The sequence below is a fragment of the Mustela erminea genome, chromosome 12 (genome assembly GCF_009829155.1).
Source record: "Mustela erminea isolate mMusErm1 chromosome 12, mMusErm1.Pri, whole genome shotgun sequence".
NCBI classification, from domain to species: domain Eukaryota; kingdom Metazoa; phylum Chordata; class Mammalia; order Carnivora; family Mustelidae; genus Mustela; species Mustela erminea.
The window spans coordinates 30,704,359-30,721,483 of NC_045625.1; the positions used below are offsets into that span (position 1 = coordinate 30,704,359).

Consider the following 17,125-nt stretch of genomic DNA (forward strand, 5'->3'; position numbering starts at 1 on the left):
AATCTGGTCATCAAAATTAGGAAATTGAGATTGGCTTGTTATTGTCATTTAATCCTCAAACCTCAGTCATGTTTGCCAGTTGTCCCAGTAATGTTTGTTTGTTTTAAAGTAAGCTCTCTGCCTAGTTTGGGACTTGAACTCATGACCCTGAGATCAAGAGTCACATACTCTGCTGACTAAATAAGCCAGGTGTCCCTCAGTAATGTAATTTTTTTTTTTTTTTAAAGATTTTATTTATTTGACAGAGAGAAATCACAAGTAGATGGAGAGGCAGGCAGAGAGAGAGAGGGAAGCAGGCTCCCTGCCGAGCAGAGAGCCCGATGCGGGACTCGATCCCAGGACCCTGAGATCACGACCTGAGCCGAAGGCAGCGGCTTAACCCACTGAGCCACCCAGGCGCCCCCTTCAGTAATGTAATTTTATAGCAAAAGAAAACACCCCAAATCATTTGTAGCATTTAGTTATAATGACGCTTTTTAATCTCCTTCAGTTTGGTGTAGTGCCTCAGTGTTTCCTTGTCTTTTGTTGACCTTGACACTTTGAAGAACATTGGGACAGTTATTTTTGTAAATTTTCATCCCATTTGGGTTTATGTTCCCTCATGGTTAGATTCAGGCCATACAAATTTGGTAGGAATATGACAAAAATGATGCTGTGGTTTTCTGATTGCATTCTGTCTGGTGGTGCAACGTTTAAATTTGTCTCGTTACATAGATACACGCTTTGATCACTTGATTAAGTGCTGTCTGCCCATTTTTCCACTGTTTACTTTTTCTCCTTTGTAATTAATAATTTATGAGGAGATACTTGGAAACTATTAATATTCCAGTCATTTTTTATTAGTCTTCATTTATTAATTTGTGTTGATATGGTTTCCTGTTTTACTCAGTGAGTCACTATAAAATTTAGTGGCTTCTTTGTTCTTTTAACATGTGCTCATTCTTAGTTCTTCCTTACTTTCTTGTACCACAGATTGTTCCAGCTTTGTATTTTATTTTCCCTGTCCCAACCCTGCAGTCAGGTATTTTTTTAAGAAGCCCAGTTTTCCTTTAAATGAAGAATGGTGTTTTGAAACTAACTTCAGGACTTTGGATGTGGTCATTGCTATAGGACCTTGGTGCTCCCAAACTGTCATGGACAGAAATCAGCAATTTAACACCACAGGGTTCATTCTAGTTGTCTTCTTTTCTTTGTGCCTGCCTTTTCTGAAGGTGAGAACCCTGGCTTCTTTTATACTTAATATAATTTACTTGATCAGTATTTTTGTCTATAATTAATGTCTTTTTTTTTTTTTAAGATTTTATTTATTTATTTATTTGACAGAGAGAAATCACAAGTAGATGGAGAGGCAGGAAGAGAGAGAGAGAGGGAAACAGGCTTCCCTGCTGAGCAGAGAGCCCGATGCGGGACTCGATCCCAGGAACCCGAGATCATGACCTGAGCCAAAGGCAGTGGCTTAACCCACTGAGCCACCCAGGTGCCCCAATATAATTAATCTCTTTTTGATGCCACCCTTGTCCCATGTAGGCATCTTCCTGACCCCGTTTGAACTCCCAACTCACTGGGGACAGTCTGCCTCTCTTTATTCATGAATGGCCTTCCGTGAGTCATTGCTGCTCTTCAGCCTACTCCAGTGCTGATGTTTATCTGATGTGCCCCACCCAATGGCTTTTGAATGGAATTGTTGCAGAAGGGAAGAGGTGGTGGAAAGGAAAGGATTAAATGGACATTTAATAGCAAATGGGACTTTTCAGATGTGATTTATTCTTTTAATTTTTTTTTTAAGATTTTATTTATTTATTTGACAGACAGAGATCGCAGGTAGGCAGAGAGGCAGGCAGAGAGAGAGGGAGGAAGCAGGCTCCCCGCTGAGCAGAGAGCCTGATGTGGGGCTAGATCCCAGGACCCTGCGATCATGACCTGAGCCAAAGGCAGCAGCTTAACCCACTGAGCCACCCAGGCGCCTTGATTTATTCTTTATTAATGAAAATATTCATGGCTTGTGAAATAGGAGGATGGCCTTAGAAATATGTTGTTTACATTAAGTTACTTAAAAGCTTTTTATAAAAGAAAAACTGCCTGTGAAAACTGGGTGCTATTAATTTATAGGAGGTTTTATAGAGAAATAATGCATAGAACTGTTGATTTTTCAGGGTTGATTGACAGTACCCTTGAATTTAGTATGGCTGTCTTTTTGCTAGAATGATACTCTTTTTAATTTTTATTTTTTAAATTAACATACAGTGTGTTTGTTTCAGAGGTACAGGTATGTGATTCATCAGTCTTACACAACACCCATTGCTCTAGAGTGATACTCTTATTTCCACCAGTCTTCTTGTTGGCTGTGCACGTGATTCTTTCACATATTTCACTTTGGTACTGCATTCCATCAGCTCTGGAATTGTATAATGATGTCTCTGAAGGACTTGATGTCCTTCCCTCCTGTTGTTTCCTTGAGAACTTATAAAAGTAAAAATATGAAGGATTTGACTCCCACTTTCCTTATATTTTCTTTTTCCTGTGGATTTGACTCCCACTTTCCTTATATTTTCTTTTCCTGTGGACTGTTCTCTTCCTTTTTTACCTTTGGGGAATAGGAGGCAGCATTATAATTAATTTGAACAGGATATTGGTAGTTTCTAGATCGTAGGTGTTTTTCTGTAGGGATATGGAAATGGGAAATTGAAATGGAAAAATGGCTTTTTTCAACCCTTCGTTCACATCATCCAGATCTTTTTGTTGTAGCATTTGTTAGTAGAAATATAGTCTCTAATTTGATGGATTGAAGCTACTTACTTCAGGGCTATGAGAGGAGTTTCTTGGTCTTTTATTCCTGTGCCTGGCACCTGATAGGACTAGCTCAGTGTCCAGTAAATGTTTAATTAATGAATTGTTTGGAAAATTAGCGCATATATGAGATTTAGTTGTTTTACTTTTGACATTTGCATCTTCAAAGTAACTTTTTTTAAAGATTTTATTTAATTGACAGAGACAGGGAGAGAGGGAACACAAGCGGGGGAGTGGGAGAGGGAGAAGCAGACTTCCCGCTGAGCAGGGAGCCCGATGTGGGACTCCATCCCAGGACCCTGGAATCATGACCTGAGCCGAAGGCAGACGCTTAATGACTGAGCCACCCAGGCACCCCCAGAGCAATTTTTTGATAAGTTTCTTGTTACACGATAGGGCAAGTAGGTTAAAAAAAAAAAATTGTAGAACTTGTTTCTGACGTAAAATGTCCCGATTTAGTTACTGGTTTTCTCCTTTTCTGACAGACAGTTTGTCACAGTTTATTGGTTATTCCTGCCCGAAGCCAGAGCTTTGACATCCTGCAGAGTGCCATCAGTAAGCATTTGGTAAATATACTTAAATTTTGTTTTTTGTTTTCTATTCAAAAAAGCATAGAGAATCCTTGATTAATAGTGAGTTTGCCATAGGCGAGGAGAGAATGATTGTCCAGAATTCTAAGCTTAATAATTCCATGGCCTTTTAGCATAATGTTGATAAGAACTGGGAAATCTGGATGTTTTTCCTAGCTGTTACTAATTAATTCTGTGACCTTGGGAAATTCCCCCTTTTCTAGTACCTTACTTTCTGCATCTGCAGTGAAGAGCTCTATAATTATACCTCAGATTCTTTTGACTTGTAATGCTTCAATTAACATGTACAATACTTGGTGTATTGGGAATCCAGCATCCAGACTGGGGTCTAACTTATACCTTAAGGATTTGGGTTCTAAAGTAGGGATGTAACCTAAGAGTTTGCTCAGGGCTTGGTCACTAGAAGCAGTAAGCTCAGCCTTGAGACTATTTTGTCTTCTGGGCAGTTGGTGTTCCTTACTCCCATTGGGTATGCCTGGGTTTTGCTTTTTAACTTCCTCCAACATTTATACTTGGATCTTTGGCTTATTATAATTTTTATTATAATTATTATAATAGTGCAAGGGATGGCTCCCACATTTTATCTTCTAGGCACTCTCACTTATTTGGGTAATTTTATAGACACATTCCAACTCCCTATTCTCCTTTAAAATGTTACTTCCCTTAAGTTGGAAGAATACTGTTTTGAATTCCCAGTACTCTTTCCTCTTTGCTATTGAACTTCCAATCTTTATGTGTTGTGTCTTTTCATCTCTTCTCCAGATATTTATGTCTTTCTTTGACTACATTCATTGTTCTAGTTAAAAGATCAACACGATAGTCATTCTTGGCCACTGTATTCAGACAGTCTGATCAGAGCCTGTAGACTTTAATGATGACACAACAGTAGTTTCCAGGAGATTTAAACCATGCATACATAATAATTATAAGTTAGAGTACACCCTACTGAAAATTTACAGTAGAGTCCAGATGAATACATACACCATGATGTCCCTTATCGAGGTTTTGGGGCAGTGAATCAGTCAAGTGTTCAGTGTAGTGATGTCTTACTCCAGGGTGTTTTACTTAATCATGTCTGAATGAGTAGCTAAATGAAGGGGCAGGGTAAGGCTAATTGTAAAATGAACTCTGGTTTGTACATCTAATTTCCTGGGGTAGGGGTGGTGCCAGATATTAAGAGTTTTCTAGTCTGAAGAATCTAATAAAGATCAGTAAATGTGATTGTTGGTATCAAGAGTTTTTGGAGGGTGCATGAGATAATCCTTTCAAATGATGGTATTTCTGACCATCCGAAATTGTAATGTCTTGAAGATTTTAGTAGACTTTGTCATGGAAGGGAGACAGTGGACTAGGTTAATAGTATTTCTTGAGTTGGCATGCTTTAAAAGTTATTTAATGCAGTAATCGAACTCTTGAGGGAAAACAGGACTTTAAGGTATGGCGGGTGGCATGTATTATGTATGTACTGTTTTTCAGTAGAAGTGATGTTAGGCTAACTCTCCAGTTAATGGGGTTTGATTTTATCCTAGAGAGAGGGATTGTTCCAAGGAGGTCATTAATCTCATTTTTCTCTGCCTAGGTTGGGTTGACTGTAATTCCTGACAGTACAGCTGGCTGTGTTTTGGGTGTTATCTGTAAGCTCCTGGACCATACGTGTGTACTTAGTGAGACTCTCCTGCCATTTCTGGCTTCTTGTTGCTACAGTCTTCTTTATTTTCTGCTCACTTTAGAGAAAGGAGAAGCAGAACATCTAAGAAAGAGGTAATAGTTTTTGTATTCTTCAACTTTAATTTTTTTCATACCTACCTCTCCAAACAAATAAATAAGAATAAAACGTAAAATTTTTAAAATTAAAACAAAAAGAGTGGAAGAAAATTAGATTTGGGAAATATCCTAAATTCTCTTTTAGAACTTGTGTGAACCTAACTGCCATTTTCTTTGTTCTTTTTAAAATTCCTATTGTATTGTGATGAGAATTTTTAGTTTTTGTTTTTTCTTTTAAGCTACAAATTTGAAAAACTAGATGGCATAAAGTTTTTTGGGAGCTTTCCTTATTAATGTTATTGTAGGTCTAGCAAGAAAAGAAATTCTAACCTTTAGAAGAATGCACTTATTAAATAAGTATAAGCCTTTGCATTTTGTTTTGGGCTTTGTTAAAGCTAACCAGAGTAGAATTTTTAAATTCTTTGATTTAAGGAAAATTTTCTAAGATGCAAGTTCGTATTAGTTACTACCTTAGCTCTTCCATAGTGCAGCTATTATATATAGCTCTTCAGACTAAAGTTTCAGATAAAGTTTCTAACATAGTTTGGAATATTTTACTTTAATTTAAAAAAGTATTCTCATGTTAAATTAAATGTTAAATTATTTTAACATTATTATTATTAACATAATATTTTATTTTATTTATTTATTTATTTATTTATGACAGGCAGAGATCACAAGTAGGCAGAGACGCAGGCAGAGAGAGAGGAGGAAGCAGGCTCTCCGCAGAGCAGAGAGCCCGATGTGGGGCTCGATCCCAGGACCCTGGGATCATGACCTGGGCTGAAGGCAGAGGCTTTAACCCACTGAGCCACCCAGGCGCCCCTATTTTATTTTTTTTAAAGATTGATTTATTCATTTGACAGACAGAGATCACAAGCAGGCAGAGAGAGAGAGAGGAAAGCAGGCTCCCCGTTGAGCAGAGAGCCGGATTCGGGGCTCGATCCCAGGACCCTGGGATCATGACCTGAGCTGAAGGCAGAGGCTTAACCCACTGAGCCACCCAGGCGCCCCTAACATAATATTTTAACATTAAAATGTTAAATGTTAAATTAAAAAAGTATTCTATGTTCTTGGTATGCCTGTTAATTTTTTTTTTTTAAGATTTTATTTATTTATTTGACAGATCACAAGTAGGCAGAGAGGCAGGCAGAAAGAAAGGGGGGGGAAGCAGGCTCCCTGCTGAGCAGAGAGCCCCATGTGGGGCTCGATCCCAGGACCCTGGGATCACGACCTGAGCCAAAGGCAGAGGCTTATCCCACTGAGCCACCCACGCGCGCCCTGCCTGTTAAATTTTTTTATAGAAGTCTAGACTTTATAGAAATACAAATTTCTAAAATATCTAATATCAGTATAAGAAAATAATTTCTGCCTGTTAACATTTTGATATATTTTCTAATTTTTTTAACTGTTACGTATCATAAAAATAAATGCATATATATATGTATGAAACATTTATATAGTTTAAAGAGTAAGTATAAATTGAATATCCGTTTAACCAGTCTCCAGGTTCAGAAATACAACACCATCAACACACACTTAGTGTACCCTCTATAGTTACCTTTCTCTCCTGCACACCCCAGAGATCATTTTTGTGTGTTAAATAACAAAAATTCAACCTAGGAAATTAATTTAAAGATCTGACTGGCTTCGTTAATTGATTCATTAATTGGGCAGCATTCCATCTGGCAAGTAGAGAGGGGAGCTCTCAAGGGTTACATAAAGGTTTTTTTAAGGTAGACAGAGAGTGGGAAAAAGGAAATTACTAGCAAAGAATCCATCGTTTAGGCAGGGTGGTCCTCCCAAGGGGAATGGAAGGAGTCTATAAGGAATTTTTCCTCATGTTGACCAGAGGTTCCCATGTTAACTAGTTAAAGGTTAGGTTTCTAAGGGGTTAAAACTGCAGTTAGGTTAGTCTTGGTTTGCTGACTTGGGGCTTTCACTTAAGTGATGCCATTTTGAGCCTGTGGTTTGTTTTTAATATGTGTTAATCATTTCCTTGCCTTTTTATTAAAAATTACATGTGTGTTTATAAACCAATTTTTGCTCTTATTTTTTGTGATTTGATACCATTTGTGAGTCATTCATGTTGATTCAGAAATCTACTTCATTTCTTTTTTCTCTGTATCAGGGCTTAAGCAATCTTCTTTTTCTAAAGAGTCGGATGGGGCGCCTGGGTGGCTCAGTGTGTTAAAGCCTCTGCCTTCAGCTCAGGTCATGATCCCAGGGTCCTGGGATCGAGCCCCACATCAGGCTCTCTGCTCAGCAGGGAGCCGGCTTCCTGCCTCTCCACCTACTTGTGATCTCTGCCTGTCAAACAAATTAAAAAAAAAAAAAAGTTAAAAATAAAAAGAGTTGGATAGTACTTTAGGTTTTAGTTGGATAGTAGTTTAGTTAGTTTCTTGTCAGTCAGAATTATTCAACACAGCTGTGGCAGTAGGAAAGCTGCAACAGAGAACATGTAAATGACTGGGTGTGGCTCTTTCAGTATCACTGTTTATAAATAACTGCCTGTGACTATGATTGGCTGTGCTTTATCCAGTATACCTCCTCTATAGTATTTTGTTACAGGAATGTACAATAAATTAACCCATTTTACTGTCAACAGACAATTTTTTTTTTTTTTTTTTGCGAAGTGTGAGTGTTTAAAATGGACTTTACTTTAGATTCTAAAATTTATACATAAATACAGATTCGATGATGATTTTCTTACATATCATTAGACTTTAGGTCTGATAGGTCAAGAACAGGCTTTATAAATCCCAAGGAACTTCTTAGGGTTCAAAAAATTTTATAATTTATGAAATGTGTGTATGTTGCTATTTGTTATTTCCTGTCATTGAAATAGCCCCTTTATTGAATACTTTGATGAGAACTTTTAAAGATCTTTTATAATTTCTTATGGAGAAACATCCCACTTAGGACTTTCTGTGGCTGGATGGAACAAAGTTCAGTGTATGAAATATTTTTTATCTGTTTAAAATGCCTAGTTTTAAATGTTTCATGCTAGATATTTAAACAGTTGGTGTTTCCAGAACTCTCTGCCTCTCTTGGGGTAACATTATTTAGTCACAAAAGATGTGTTGCCAGCCAGAATCTTAGGTGCTTAAATTCCCTTTTGGGCTACTCTTTCTTCCCAGAGAAGGTGTTTGTAAGGTTATAAATAATGAGAATGCCAGTCAAATTACTAGGACGCTTTGATTTCACAAGAGCTGGCCGAAACATCAGGCCTGACCAGTCAGTTTGAGTTGTTAAAAACCATGGCCACTGGACTTTGAAGAAACTCTCGTCATCTTCTGGACTAATTGTTAGTAATGAAAAATCTGTTGTCACTGAGCCCTCTTGGTTCTAGGTAGTAATCTGTTCTCTGCAGTTTTAATGTTTTCTCCTTAACTTTTGTGGTTTTGCAGATAAAAGTGTGTCCTCATGTGGGTTTGTTGTTACCTGCCTCTTGAGACTTAGTGTACTCTTCGATCTGAAGTCTGGGTGTTTTTCCTTCAGGTCTGGGAGTGCTCTTATCATTTCTGTTACCTCCCCTGTTTTTTCTCTTCTAAATGAAGGGAGCCTCTCAATCTGTCTTCTACCTCTGAAACATTTTCCACTTTGTTGTATGTTTTATTTAACTCCATCGAGTTTTAATTTCATCAGCCCTATTATTTTCTTTTCTTTGCTCTGTTGTGGGTTTTTACTTGACTTATTGTCATTCTTTTTTTTTCCCATGATATATTGGTATTACTTTAAAGTTCCTGTCAGTTCTGTTTTTTCTTTTTATTCTCTGGCGTTTGAATTCTCCCTTATGTAGGGAAGCAGGTGTAGCTCTGGAAATTTTTTCATGGGGTTGAACAAACTCCTGTTTTGGATTGTATACTTTTTCTCTGAGTTGATCTTATGAGCGTTTGGTGCAGAGTATGGAGACCTCCCTGTGGGTGAGTTTTACATGTGCATTGTCCTGCCTTCCAGCTATATACATGGAGCCCAGTTCTAGCTTCCTGCCTCCCACACCTAGGGCCTGAAGTCTCAGCTTCCAACACTTAGCTATTGAAAACCCAGCCCTAAAATCCCATATCCAGTTCTGTACCTCTGTTGGGTTCTCTTTATATGACTTCTGTAATGGTTTCTGGCACCTAGAGATTTCACCCATTCTGGCTTTTAAATTTGGCTGTTTTTTTTTTTTTTTTTTTTTTTTAAGTATCTTATCTGTATTTCTCTGTGTTTGGAGTAGAAGGTTGGGGAGGCTGCTGTTACCTATTTAGAATATGTCAGAAGTTTATGAATTTACCTGAACTCCTTAAAATTGTATACAAAATACTGAACTTTCATTAGTTTCTTGAGAATGGTTTTTAGAACTATGGTTTTGAGTTCTGAAACCTTAATTTCACTGGTCCCCGTTTGGTTTTTTTTTTTTTTTTTAAAGATTTTATTTATTTGAGAGTGCATGTATGCACAAGAGAGAGCAGGAGTGTGGTGGGGGGAGGGCCAGAGGGAGAAGGAGAAGCAGACTCCTCCTTGAGCAGGAAGCTGGCCGCAGGGCTCCATTCCAGTACCCTGAGATCATGACCTGAGCTGAAGGCAGACACCTAACTGACTGAGCCACCCAGGTGACCCCCAGTTCTGCCCTTTAAACACTTTAGCATGCATACACTTAGAATGAGTACACTCATGACAACTCTTAGAAAACCCTAGGAATGGCTGTTCATACAGTATTTCTTCTATTGCCTGTGGTATCCAGGTCTCTTGTATTTCTTTTTGGCTTGACAATTTTAAATTGTGTATTTTAAGGTGGGGTTTTAAACTTTATTGATCCATTCCACTTATATTTAGTATTGTGTAGAATTTATGAGCTTTTTTTTTTTTTTTAAGATTCTATTTATTTGACAGAGAGAGAGATCCCAAGTAGGCAGAGAGAGAAGGAAACAGGCTCCCTCTTGAGCAGAGAGCCCAATGTGGGACTCGATCTCTGGATCCCAAGATCATGACCTGAGCCAAAGGCAGAGGCTTTAACCCACTGAGCCACCCAGGCACCCTTCCTGAGCCCTTTTAGCATAGTTTTGGTCAGCAATTACTTGAAATCCACTCAAGTTAAAATAGAAAATGAATATTGGACCATTACAGGGGTAACTTAGAAAACCCAAGGGCTAGGAATTGGGGAAGCAGGAACTGAAACTCCCTAGGAGCCAAAGTAGTTCTCTCTATATTTTCTTCTAGATTGTGTAGTCTTTATCTCTGTGCCTTTGCCTCCTTATTAGCTGTGTCTGCAATCTGGCTTTTTTCTCCTTGCATGTGGCTCTACTAACCTGGCTATGCATGAGTCAACAGGGTGAATGACGTCTCCAAAAAGAGGGTCTGGTTGGCTGAGAATGGATTCAGTATCCACCTTTGATGCAGTTGCTGTATATGAAGTTGGGGAGGTTGATCAAATTGTGAAAGGACGGCAGCTTCTACATCTGGAGGTAGTCAGATTCTCTGAAGGATTTCGGGACTAGGAGGATTATGCACTCTTTTTTTTTTTTTTTAAGATTTTTTTATTTATCTATTTGACAGAGAGACATCACAAGTAGGCAGAGAGGCAGACAGAGAGAGAGAGGAGGAAGCAGGCTCCCCACTGAGCAGAGAGCCCGATGTGGGGCTCGATCCCAGGACCGGGAGTTCCTGACCTGAGCTGAAGGCAGAGACTTAACCCACTGAGCCACCCAGGTGCCCCGGATTATGCACTCTTGATACAGAATCTCTAACAGACTAAGGTCAGGGCTTTTAGCGGCTAGCCAGTGGACTCTTCATTGCTCCATTTAATTGACACTTCGGGATTGTGGTTAGGCTAGCTGCAAGTCCACTTAACCTTTATCATAAAACATTTTTGTTCCTGCTGTATAAAAATACCAAGAGAATGATGCATACTAAAATTTGGATTTATTATTTCTGGCCTTTCATGACCTGGTAATACAGTAATAGTTCCCTAATTGGCTACTTTCTGCAATCCATTTTGGTTCCTTGTGAGCACAACTTTCTCCACAAATCTGTCCTCTTCAAAATATTGAAGCAGCTCAGAATTCAGGTCACAGGCATAGAGTTTCATGAAGTTTTGTTGTTTTATGTGTTTTTTTTTTTTTTTTTTTTTAAGATCTTATTTATTTTAGAGAGAGAGCATGTGAGAGAGCAGTGGGAAGGGGAGGGGGAAAGAATTTCAGTCAGACTTTGAGAGCTGAGTATGGAGACCAGTGAGGGGCTCTGTTGCACAGCTCTGAGATCATGGCCTGAACTGAAACCACTTAACCAGCTGAGCCACCTAAGTGCCTCTATTCTTTTTTCAAGTAAACTCTACCCCCAACATGGGGCTCAAAGACAAGACCCTGAGATCAAGGGTCACATGCTGTACTGACTGAGCCAGGCATCCCATTTTTTTCTTTTTATCAGTGTGACAGTCTTACTCTTGATTTTTGATGTTGTGTAATACTTGAATAATGTTCAGTTGTAGAGAATAGTATGCATATATAGATTATTCTGTTCCTTGGCTAATTCTGTGTTACATGATCACCAGGGCTTCAAGAATGTCCTGTTAAGCCCAGGAAAGTGCTGATTTCTTAGCCTTCCTAGAACTCATTAAATTGGGGAGAGCACCTGGTTCTTTATTGGATTTGCTTAAACTTAGCTCTGATGAAACCTAGTTATTAGTTCTGATTTGTAGAGTTTTATCAGAGAACACCACGTTTTTTAAAAAGGACATTTTTCAGTTTTAGGAAATACAGAAAGGGTACTCTTTCTATGTGTGTTGGCTCTCTGACTCATTTTTGTCTTTTGTTGTAGGGACAAACTGTGGGGGGTCTGTGTTTCCATCTTGGCTCTCCTGCCTCGAGTCCTCAGGTTGATGCTGCAGAGCCTGCGGGTGAACAGAGCTGGGCCTGAGGAGCTGCCTGTTGTGGGCCAGCTGCTTCGCCTGCTGCTTCAGCACGCACCCCTCAGGACTCATATGTTAACCAACGCCATCTTGGTGCAGCAGATCATCAAGAATATCACGGTAAGAAGTGTGAAACAGGGCTTTGTACTATTACTAGAAAAAGGGATTCCTCGCAGGGAATGGGGCTGTTGCTCTTGGGAGGTTAGGTCCCCTGTGTACATTGACTGACTCTTGGAAGTAAGCCCACCATAGTGATTTTCCAAGGCTTTCCCTGAACACTAGCATCTGCCACTTAACCAGGGGAGGTCTTTGATCCAAAGTCCATAATAAAAGCCATAAAGCAGTCATATTGAAACCAGATGGCAAGCAACTTAGAAGAAGTACAGGCATCAGAGTCACTCCTACCAGGAGTCTGATACAGACTCTCATGATGAACTGTGGTAGTTTGGTATCGTTTTTAAACCTGTCCGTTGTTTTACTTTGCTGTAAGAATAGCAACTTAATTGAGTTTTGGTAACCATAAAATGAGATTACTCAGTTTTTAGTGTAACAGATACTAAGTTCTCAACAAATGTCAGCTGTCATTAAAAAAATTATTTACCAGGAATACTCTATAACCAATTTCTAGTCACTTAGTTCACTGGAGAATAAGAGAAAGTTAAGAAGTTGCAGGTTTCAGTCTTGTCTAGTGGTTGGTTCTGTTTTGCAGGGGCATCTCTAGGATTCCTATAGTGGTTTGGTTTGGAAGAGTTAAGAGGTTTCTTATGTAGGTATTTGGAGCTTTATTAGTTGTTAGGTGTAATACTTCAGAGTAATAGAACTTAACTAGATACATGTAAGAGGTTCTTGTTCTGAATTTTCTCAGCAGCCTCTGGAAGTAATGGAAGAGGCGCCATTCAGAAATAGAAGGGAAGAAAAGTCAAGAATTTGGATTATTCTGAGGTTGCAGAATCAGCTTACCTCTATAAGGAAGAGAATGACAGAAACTATCACTTGGCCTTGTAGAATTATTCTCAGTTGATCTTAGTGCAAAGATTGTGAGGAAGTCCAGAGTGTAGGGATGGTTGATGGTGAAATTTCATTAGTTCCTAGTATTTGAGAGGGAACAGATGAAACTAGAAACTGGTAGTACTGCTTGTATTTGGGAGTGTAACTAGGAATTTTCACTGCCAGTGGTAATGCCCAATTAACAAATCTCCATTTCCAGTAAGATTTCCTGTGGTGATTGATAGATGGAAGATGATATTGCAGTGGTTTGGAAGTCTTGTTGGGTTTGTAAAATACTGTCAGGTAGCATAACAGTTTTGATACAATTCTCAAATTCCTCTTGTTTTTCTTTGCAGACCTTGAAGAGTGGAGGTATTCAGGAACAGTGGCTCACAGACTTGCATTATTGCTTCAATGTATATATCACTGGGCATCCCCAGGGTCCCAGTGCACTGAGTACAGTGTATTGAGTACAGTAAGAGACATCGTGGTACCTCCTGTTTGAAACTGTTTATTCACATCTAATTTTAAAGAGAGACTGATGTAATGTTTGTCATTAAAGTTGAACTTTTAAAGAAGTTTATGAACCTTCCTTTGTTCTAAGGTAGGAAAATAACGCAGGCTGGCTTTTTGGACTAGTACATTATACTTGCTTACAGGTGGTTAGTGTATTTTGCATTTCATAGGAACTAAATATTTACAAAATATACAGTGATAATATAGTATCTTCTATTATTTATCGAGAAAGTAGCAGAGTCTCTTTGTGTGGTCTCACCTCCGGTTCATTCCGACAGCAACAGAAACCAGTTTTTTATTTGGGAATAGTTGCCCTTCTCCATCATGACATTCAGCTTCTGACTATGGAGTCCTATTATATACAGCAGTTTTCTCTCCCCTCTGCAGGAGCAAGATTTTAAGATAGTGCTACAGTTGTTTGGGGTTCTTCTATACCTAACTGGAGCTTGTTTTGATCAAGTTAATTCTTTCAAAAGTACTTTCCGCTAATGGTCTTTTAGAAGCTATATATAGCAATTTATATTGACCCTTGTACAATATTGGAGATTTAGGGGATTCTGACACCCTCCCCCCAGTCAAAAAATCTGTGTATAACATTTGATTCCCCCAGACCTTTATTACTAATAGCATACTGTTGACCAGAAGCCTTATTGATAATCAGTTTACCCATGTTTTTTGGTGTTAGATACCTAATTCTTAAAGCAAGCTAGAGAAAAAGAACACATTTGCAGTACCACACAGCTGTATTTATCAATACTATGTTTTTATTGAAAAACCATCTTCAGTGGATCCATACAAACCTGGCTGCTCAGTGGTCACCTGTATTCATTATTTTCATGATTATGAAATAATTACCTTAATTTTTTACAGTTTGCTACAGTTAACACTTTATTGCTTATCTCTTACTGTCAGGACAGGTGGCAGTAATTTTCAGAAAATGAAAGTGGTTCTAGAAATATTTGAGCCTGTCACTGTTTAGGCCTTCTGTCTATATTCCTATTGTAACTTTGCTCTTAAAAATGTGAAAAAGCCTGTGATCACTGGATTGTATTTATGCCAGATGTTTTTAGAATGCATATAGTTTTAGTTAGGATTGTTTTCCTTGCCAGTAGGAATGACATTTTGACAAGATTGCTTATCTATACAGGTCAGGCAGAAAAGGCCTGAATTAATACCTTATACGTAAATAGTCTGGTCTGTAAACCTCCCCAGTTGATTTCTCAGTGCTGGGGTACTGCTGCTGGTGCTCAGCAAGTGAGACTGCTGTTCATAGGACACAGCAGCAACCTGAGGCCTTCAGAGGCTAACATGGGAACTATAAAATGTAAGGGATCAACAGAGGGCCTGTTATTGTCTTAGGATTTTTTTTTTTTAAGATTTTATTTATTTGACAGAGAGAGAGAACACAAGTAGGCAGAGAGGCAGGCAAAGAGAGAGGGGGAAGCAGGCTCCCTGCTGAGCAGAGAGCCCGATGCAGGGCTCGATCCCAGGACCCTGAGACCTTGACCTGAGCCGAAGGCAGAGGCTTAACCCACTGAGCCACCCAGGTGCTGCCAATTTTTTTTTTCTTAAGCTTTTATTTATTTGATAGAGACAAATGGAGAGCAGGAGAGAGACAGGTAGACTCCCTGCTGAGCAGGGAGCCTCATTAGGGGCCCGATCCCAGGACCTGGAGATTGAGCAAAAGGCAGATGCTTAACTGATTGAGCCACCCAGGTGCCCCAAGATTGATTTATTTTAGAGTGAAAGAGAGAGAAAATGAGAGAGCATGTGTGTGTTTGGGGTGGGGTGGGTAGGGCAAGGGAGGGGAGGGTTATGAAGGAAAGGGAGAGAATATCCAGCAGATTCCCCAGTGAGTGGTGAGCCTCGTACAGCTCCAGGGGATCGTGACCTGAGCCAAAGGCAGATGTTTTACTGACTCACCCAGGTGCCCCTTGTCTTAATTTTTAAATGCAAATGCTGGGTCATGATTCTGCTCTAAAATTTAAAAATGATAATGTTGGAATAAGATTTGATTGGAGAGAAAGTGAAATGAAGAAGATGGGTGCTGTAGGACAGGCTCCTAACCACCCATCTCATCTAGTTCTTTACCAGAGCCAAAAACCCAGGCCTGCACCAGCTGGCTGGCAGAAATCTCATGTTCGTGCTCATGTTCTGAGTTTTACTTAGATTTTACTGTTAATTATAAGTTCTGCTTTACAGCTGTACTGACTGAAGTGAAGGTAGACAGCCAGGAAGCTTTGGCACAGTGTACCATGGTCCTTGTAGCACAGGCTAAGTGTACAAAACAGTGCGGTAGAAGAACAGAGAACATTCAGACACGGTCACTTAGTTGTTACCACATTTTCAGGCCACTAAGGCTTTAGGCGTGAGGATTAAAGTTGTCTCAAGATGTAAAAGATGAATCAGCAGAGAATTAGAACTCTGCACTAGCTATTCCAGCTACCCCAGGCACATTCTTCCTCCAGAGATGGTCAGAGCTTTGTTTTGGTTTTTGATTGAGTAGCTGGTTGTAGGTTATAAGAAAAATTCTTTGATCTTCCACTGTTCTCAAGGAGGTGTATACACTGCAAGTTGCTCACTGTTAAAAGCAAATACCAGAGAGATAATCAGGTTATTAAATTTAGTACTGAGGAAGAAGGATTTAGGTATGGACTATCCATGGGGCTAGTAAGGTGATGGCCAGTTTGTCATAGAAACAGGATGACTTACTAGCCTTGCATTTTCCCTCATTCTCCAAGATAATAGGACATCTCTTAACCTAAAGGGGTCAGGTGCTTGTGCTGTGACTGGGACCTAGGTCTTCAGTCTGTCTGCAATAATTGGTATAGCTTTCTCTGCTTTCAACATAAAATACCACAAACCTACATATATACTTACATAGCTTAACTTTCCACAGGCCACAGAGTTGGCTATAGAATCCATTGTAGAAAATAGGTTTGTTGAAAGCTCTATCTTTAAGGATGATAGTCTGATAGGCATATAATCTTGAAGTGGGGCGCCACAGTTGGAAAACTGTGATGTAAAAACCTTCTCTTTTGATAAATGAGGATGCCAAGGCCAGATGGTTACGAGAACTTGTTTAGGTCATATTGCTATCTGTTGATCCTAACTTTTTGTGGAACAAAGCAGCAAATATGAAAGGGGAGTAGTTAAAGTTACAAACATGTCTTATTATTTCTCTCCTGGTTTTATTACTGTTACTTAAAGTTCTTTTACAGTGAAATGTTGATCTGGAACTCTGTTTTCGGCTGCCTTTTGTATCAAGTCTTGAGTTACTTGCATAGCCTTCTATAGGTGGGCAGGAATTCTGCATTCATACAAGGGAGTTATTACCAGTAATCACTTGAGCCATGGCTATTCCATTCATTGTAGTGGATTTTTTTAAAGGTAGTTCTTTTGTATTTAAAAAGATGGGCCTGCCAGGTCATGATCCCAGGGTCCTGGGATTGAGCCCCACATCGGGCTCTCTGCTCGGCAGGGAGCCGGCTTCCTCCTCTCTCTCTGCCTGCCTCTCTGCCTACTTATGATCTGTCAAGTAAATAAATAAAATCTTTAAAAAAAAAAAAAAGATGGGCCCCCAAATTTA

At 39.3% G+C, this 17,125-nt stretch overlaps 2 protein-coding genes across 9 annotated transcripts in view; one reads left to right on the forward strand and one right to left on the reverse strand.

Annotated features, from left to right (window-relative positions):
- TEX10 (testis expressed 10) overlaps positions 1 to 13,598 on the forward strand; it is a 67,620-nt gene extending 54,022 nt beyond the window's left edge. For 2 of the 7 annotated variants that reach the window (XM_032307309.1, XM_032307310.1), the window contains exons 12-15: positions 3,273 to 3,353; positions 4,957 to 5,138; positions 11,943 to 12,153; positions 13,377 to 13,598. In XM_032307309.1, coding sequence (XP_032163200.1) covers positions 3,273 to 3,353; positions 4,957 to 5,138; positions 11,943 to 12,153; positions 13,377 to 13,490 — 588 coding nt within the window. In that variant the 3' untranslated portion in view covers positions 13,491 to 13,598. Of the gene's footprint in view, positions 1 to 3,272; positions 3,354 to 4,956; positions 5,139 to 11,942; positions 12,154 to 13,376 lie in introns of those variants that run through there. The other 5 variants (XM_032307312.1, XM_032307311.1, XM_032307315.1 and 2 more) reach the window with 5 other exon arrangements.
- Positions 13,599 to 15,294: 1,696 nt separating this feature from the next.
- The window catches only part of INVS (inversin), a 166,135-nt gene continuing 164,304 nt past the window's right edge, over positions 15,295 to 17,125 (reverse strand). For both annotated transcript variants that reach the window (XM_032307961.1, XM_032307962.1), the window contains one exon: positions 15,295 to 16,117. In XM_032307961.1, coding sequence (XP_032163852.1) covers positions 16,011 to 16,117 — 107 coding nt within the window. In that variant the 3' untranslated portion in view covers positions 15,295 to 16,010. The remainder of the gene's footprint in view (positions 16,118 to 17,125) is intronic.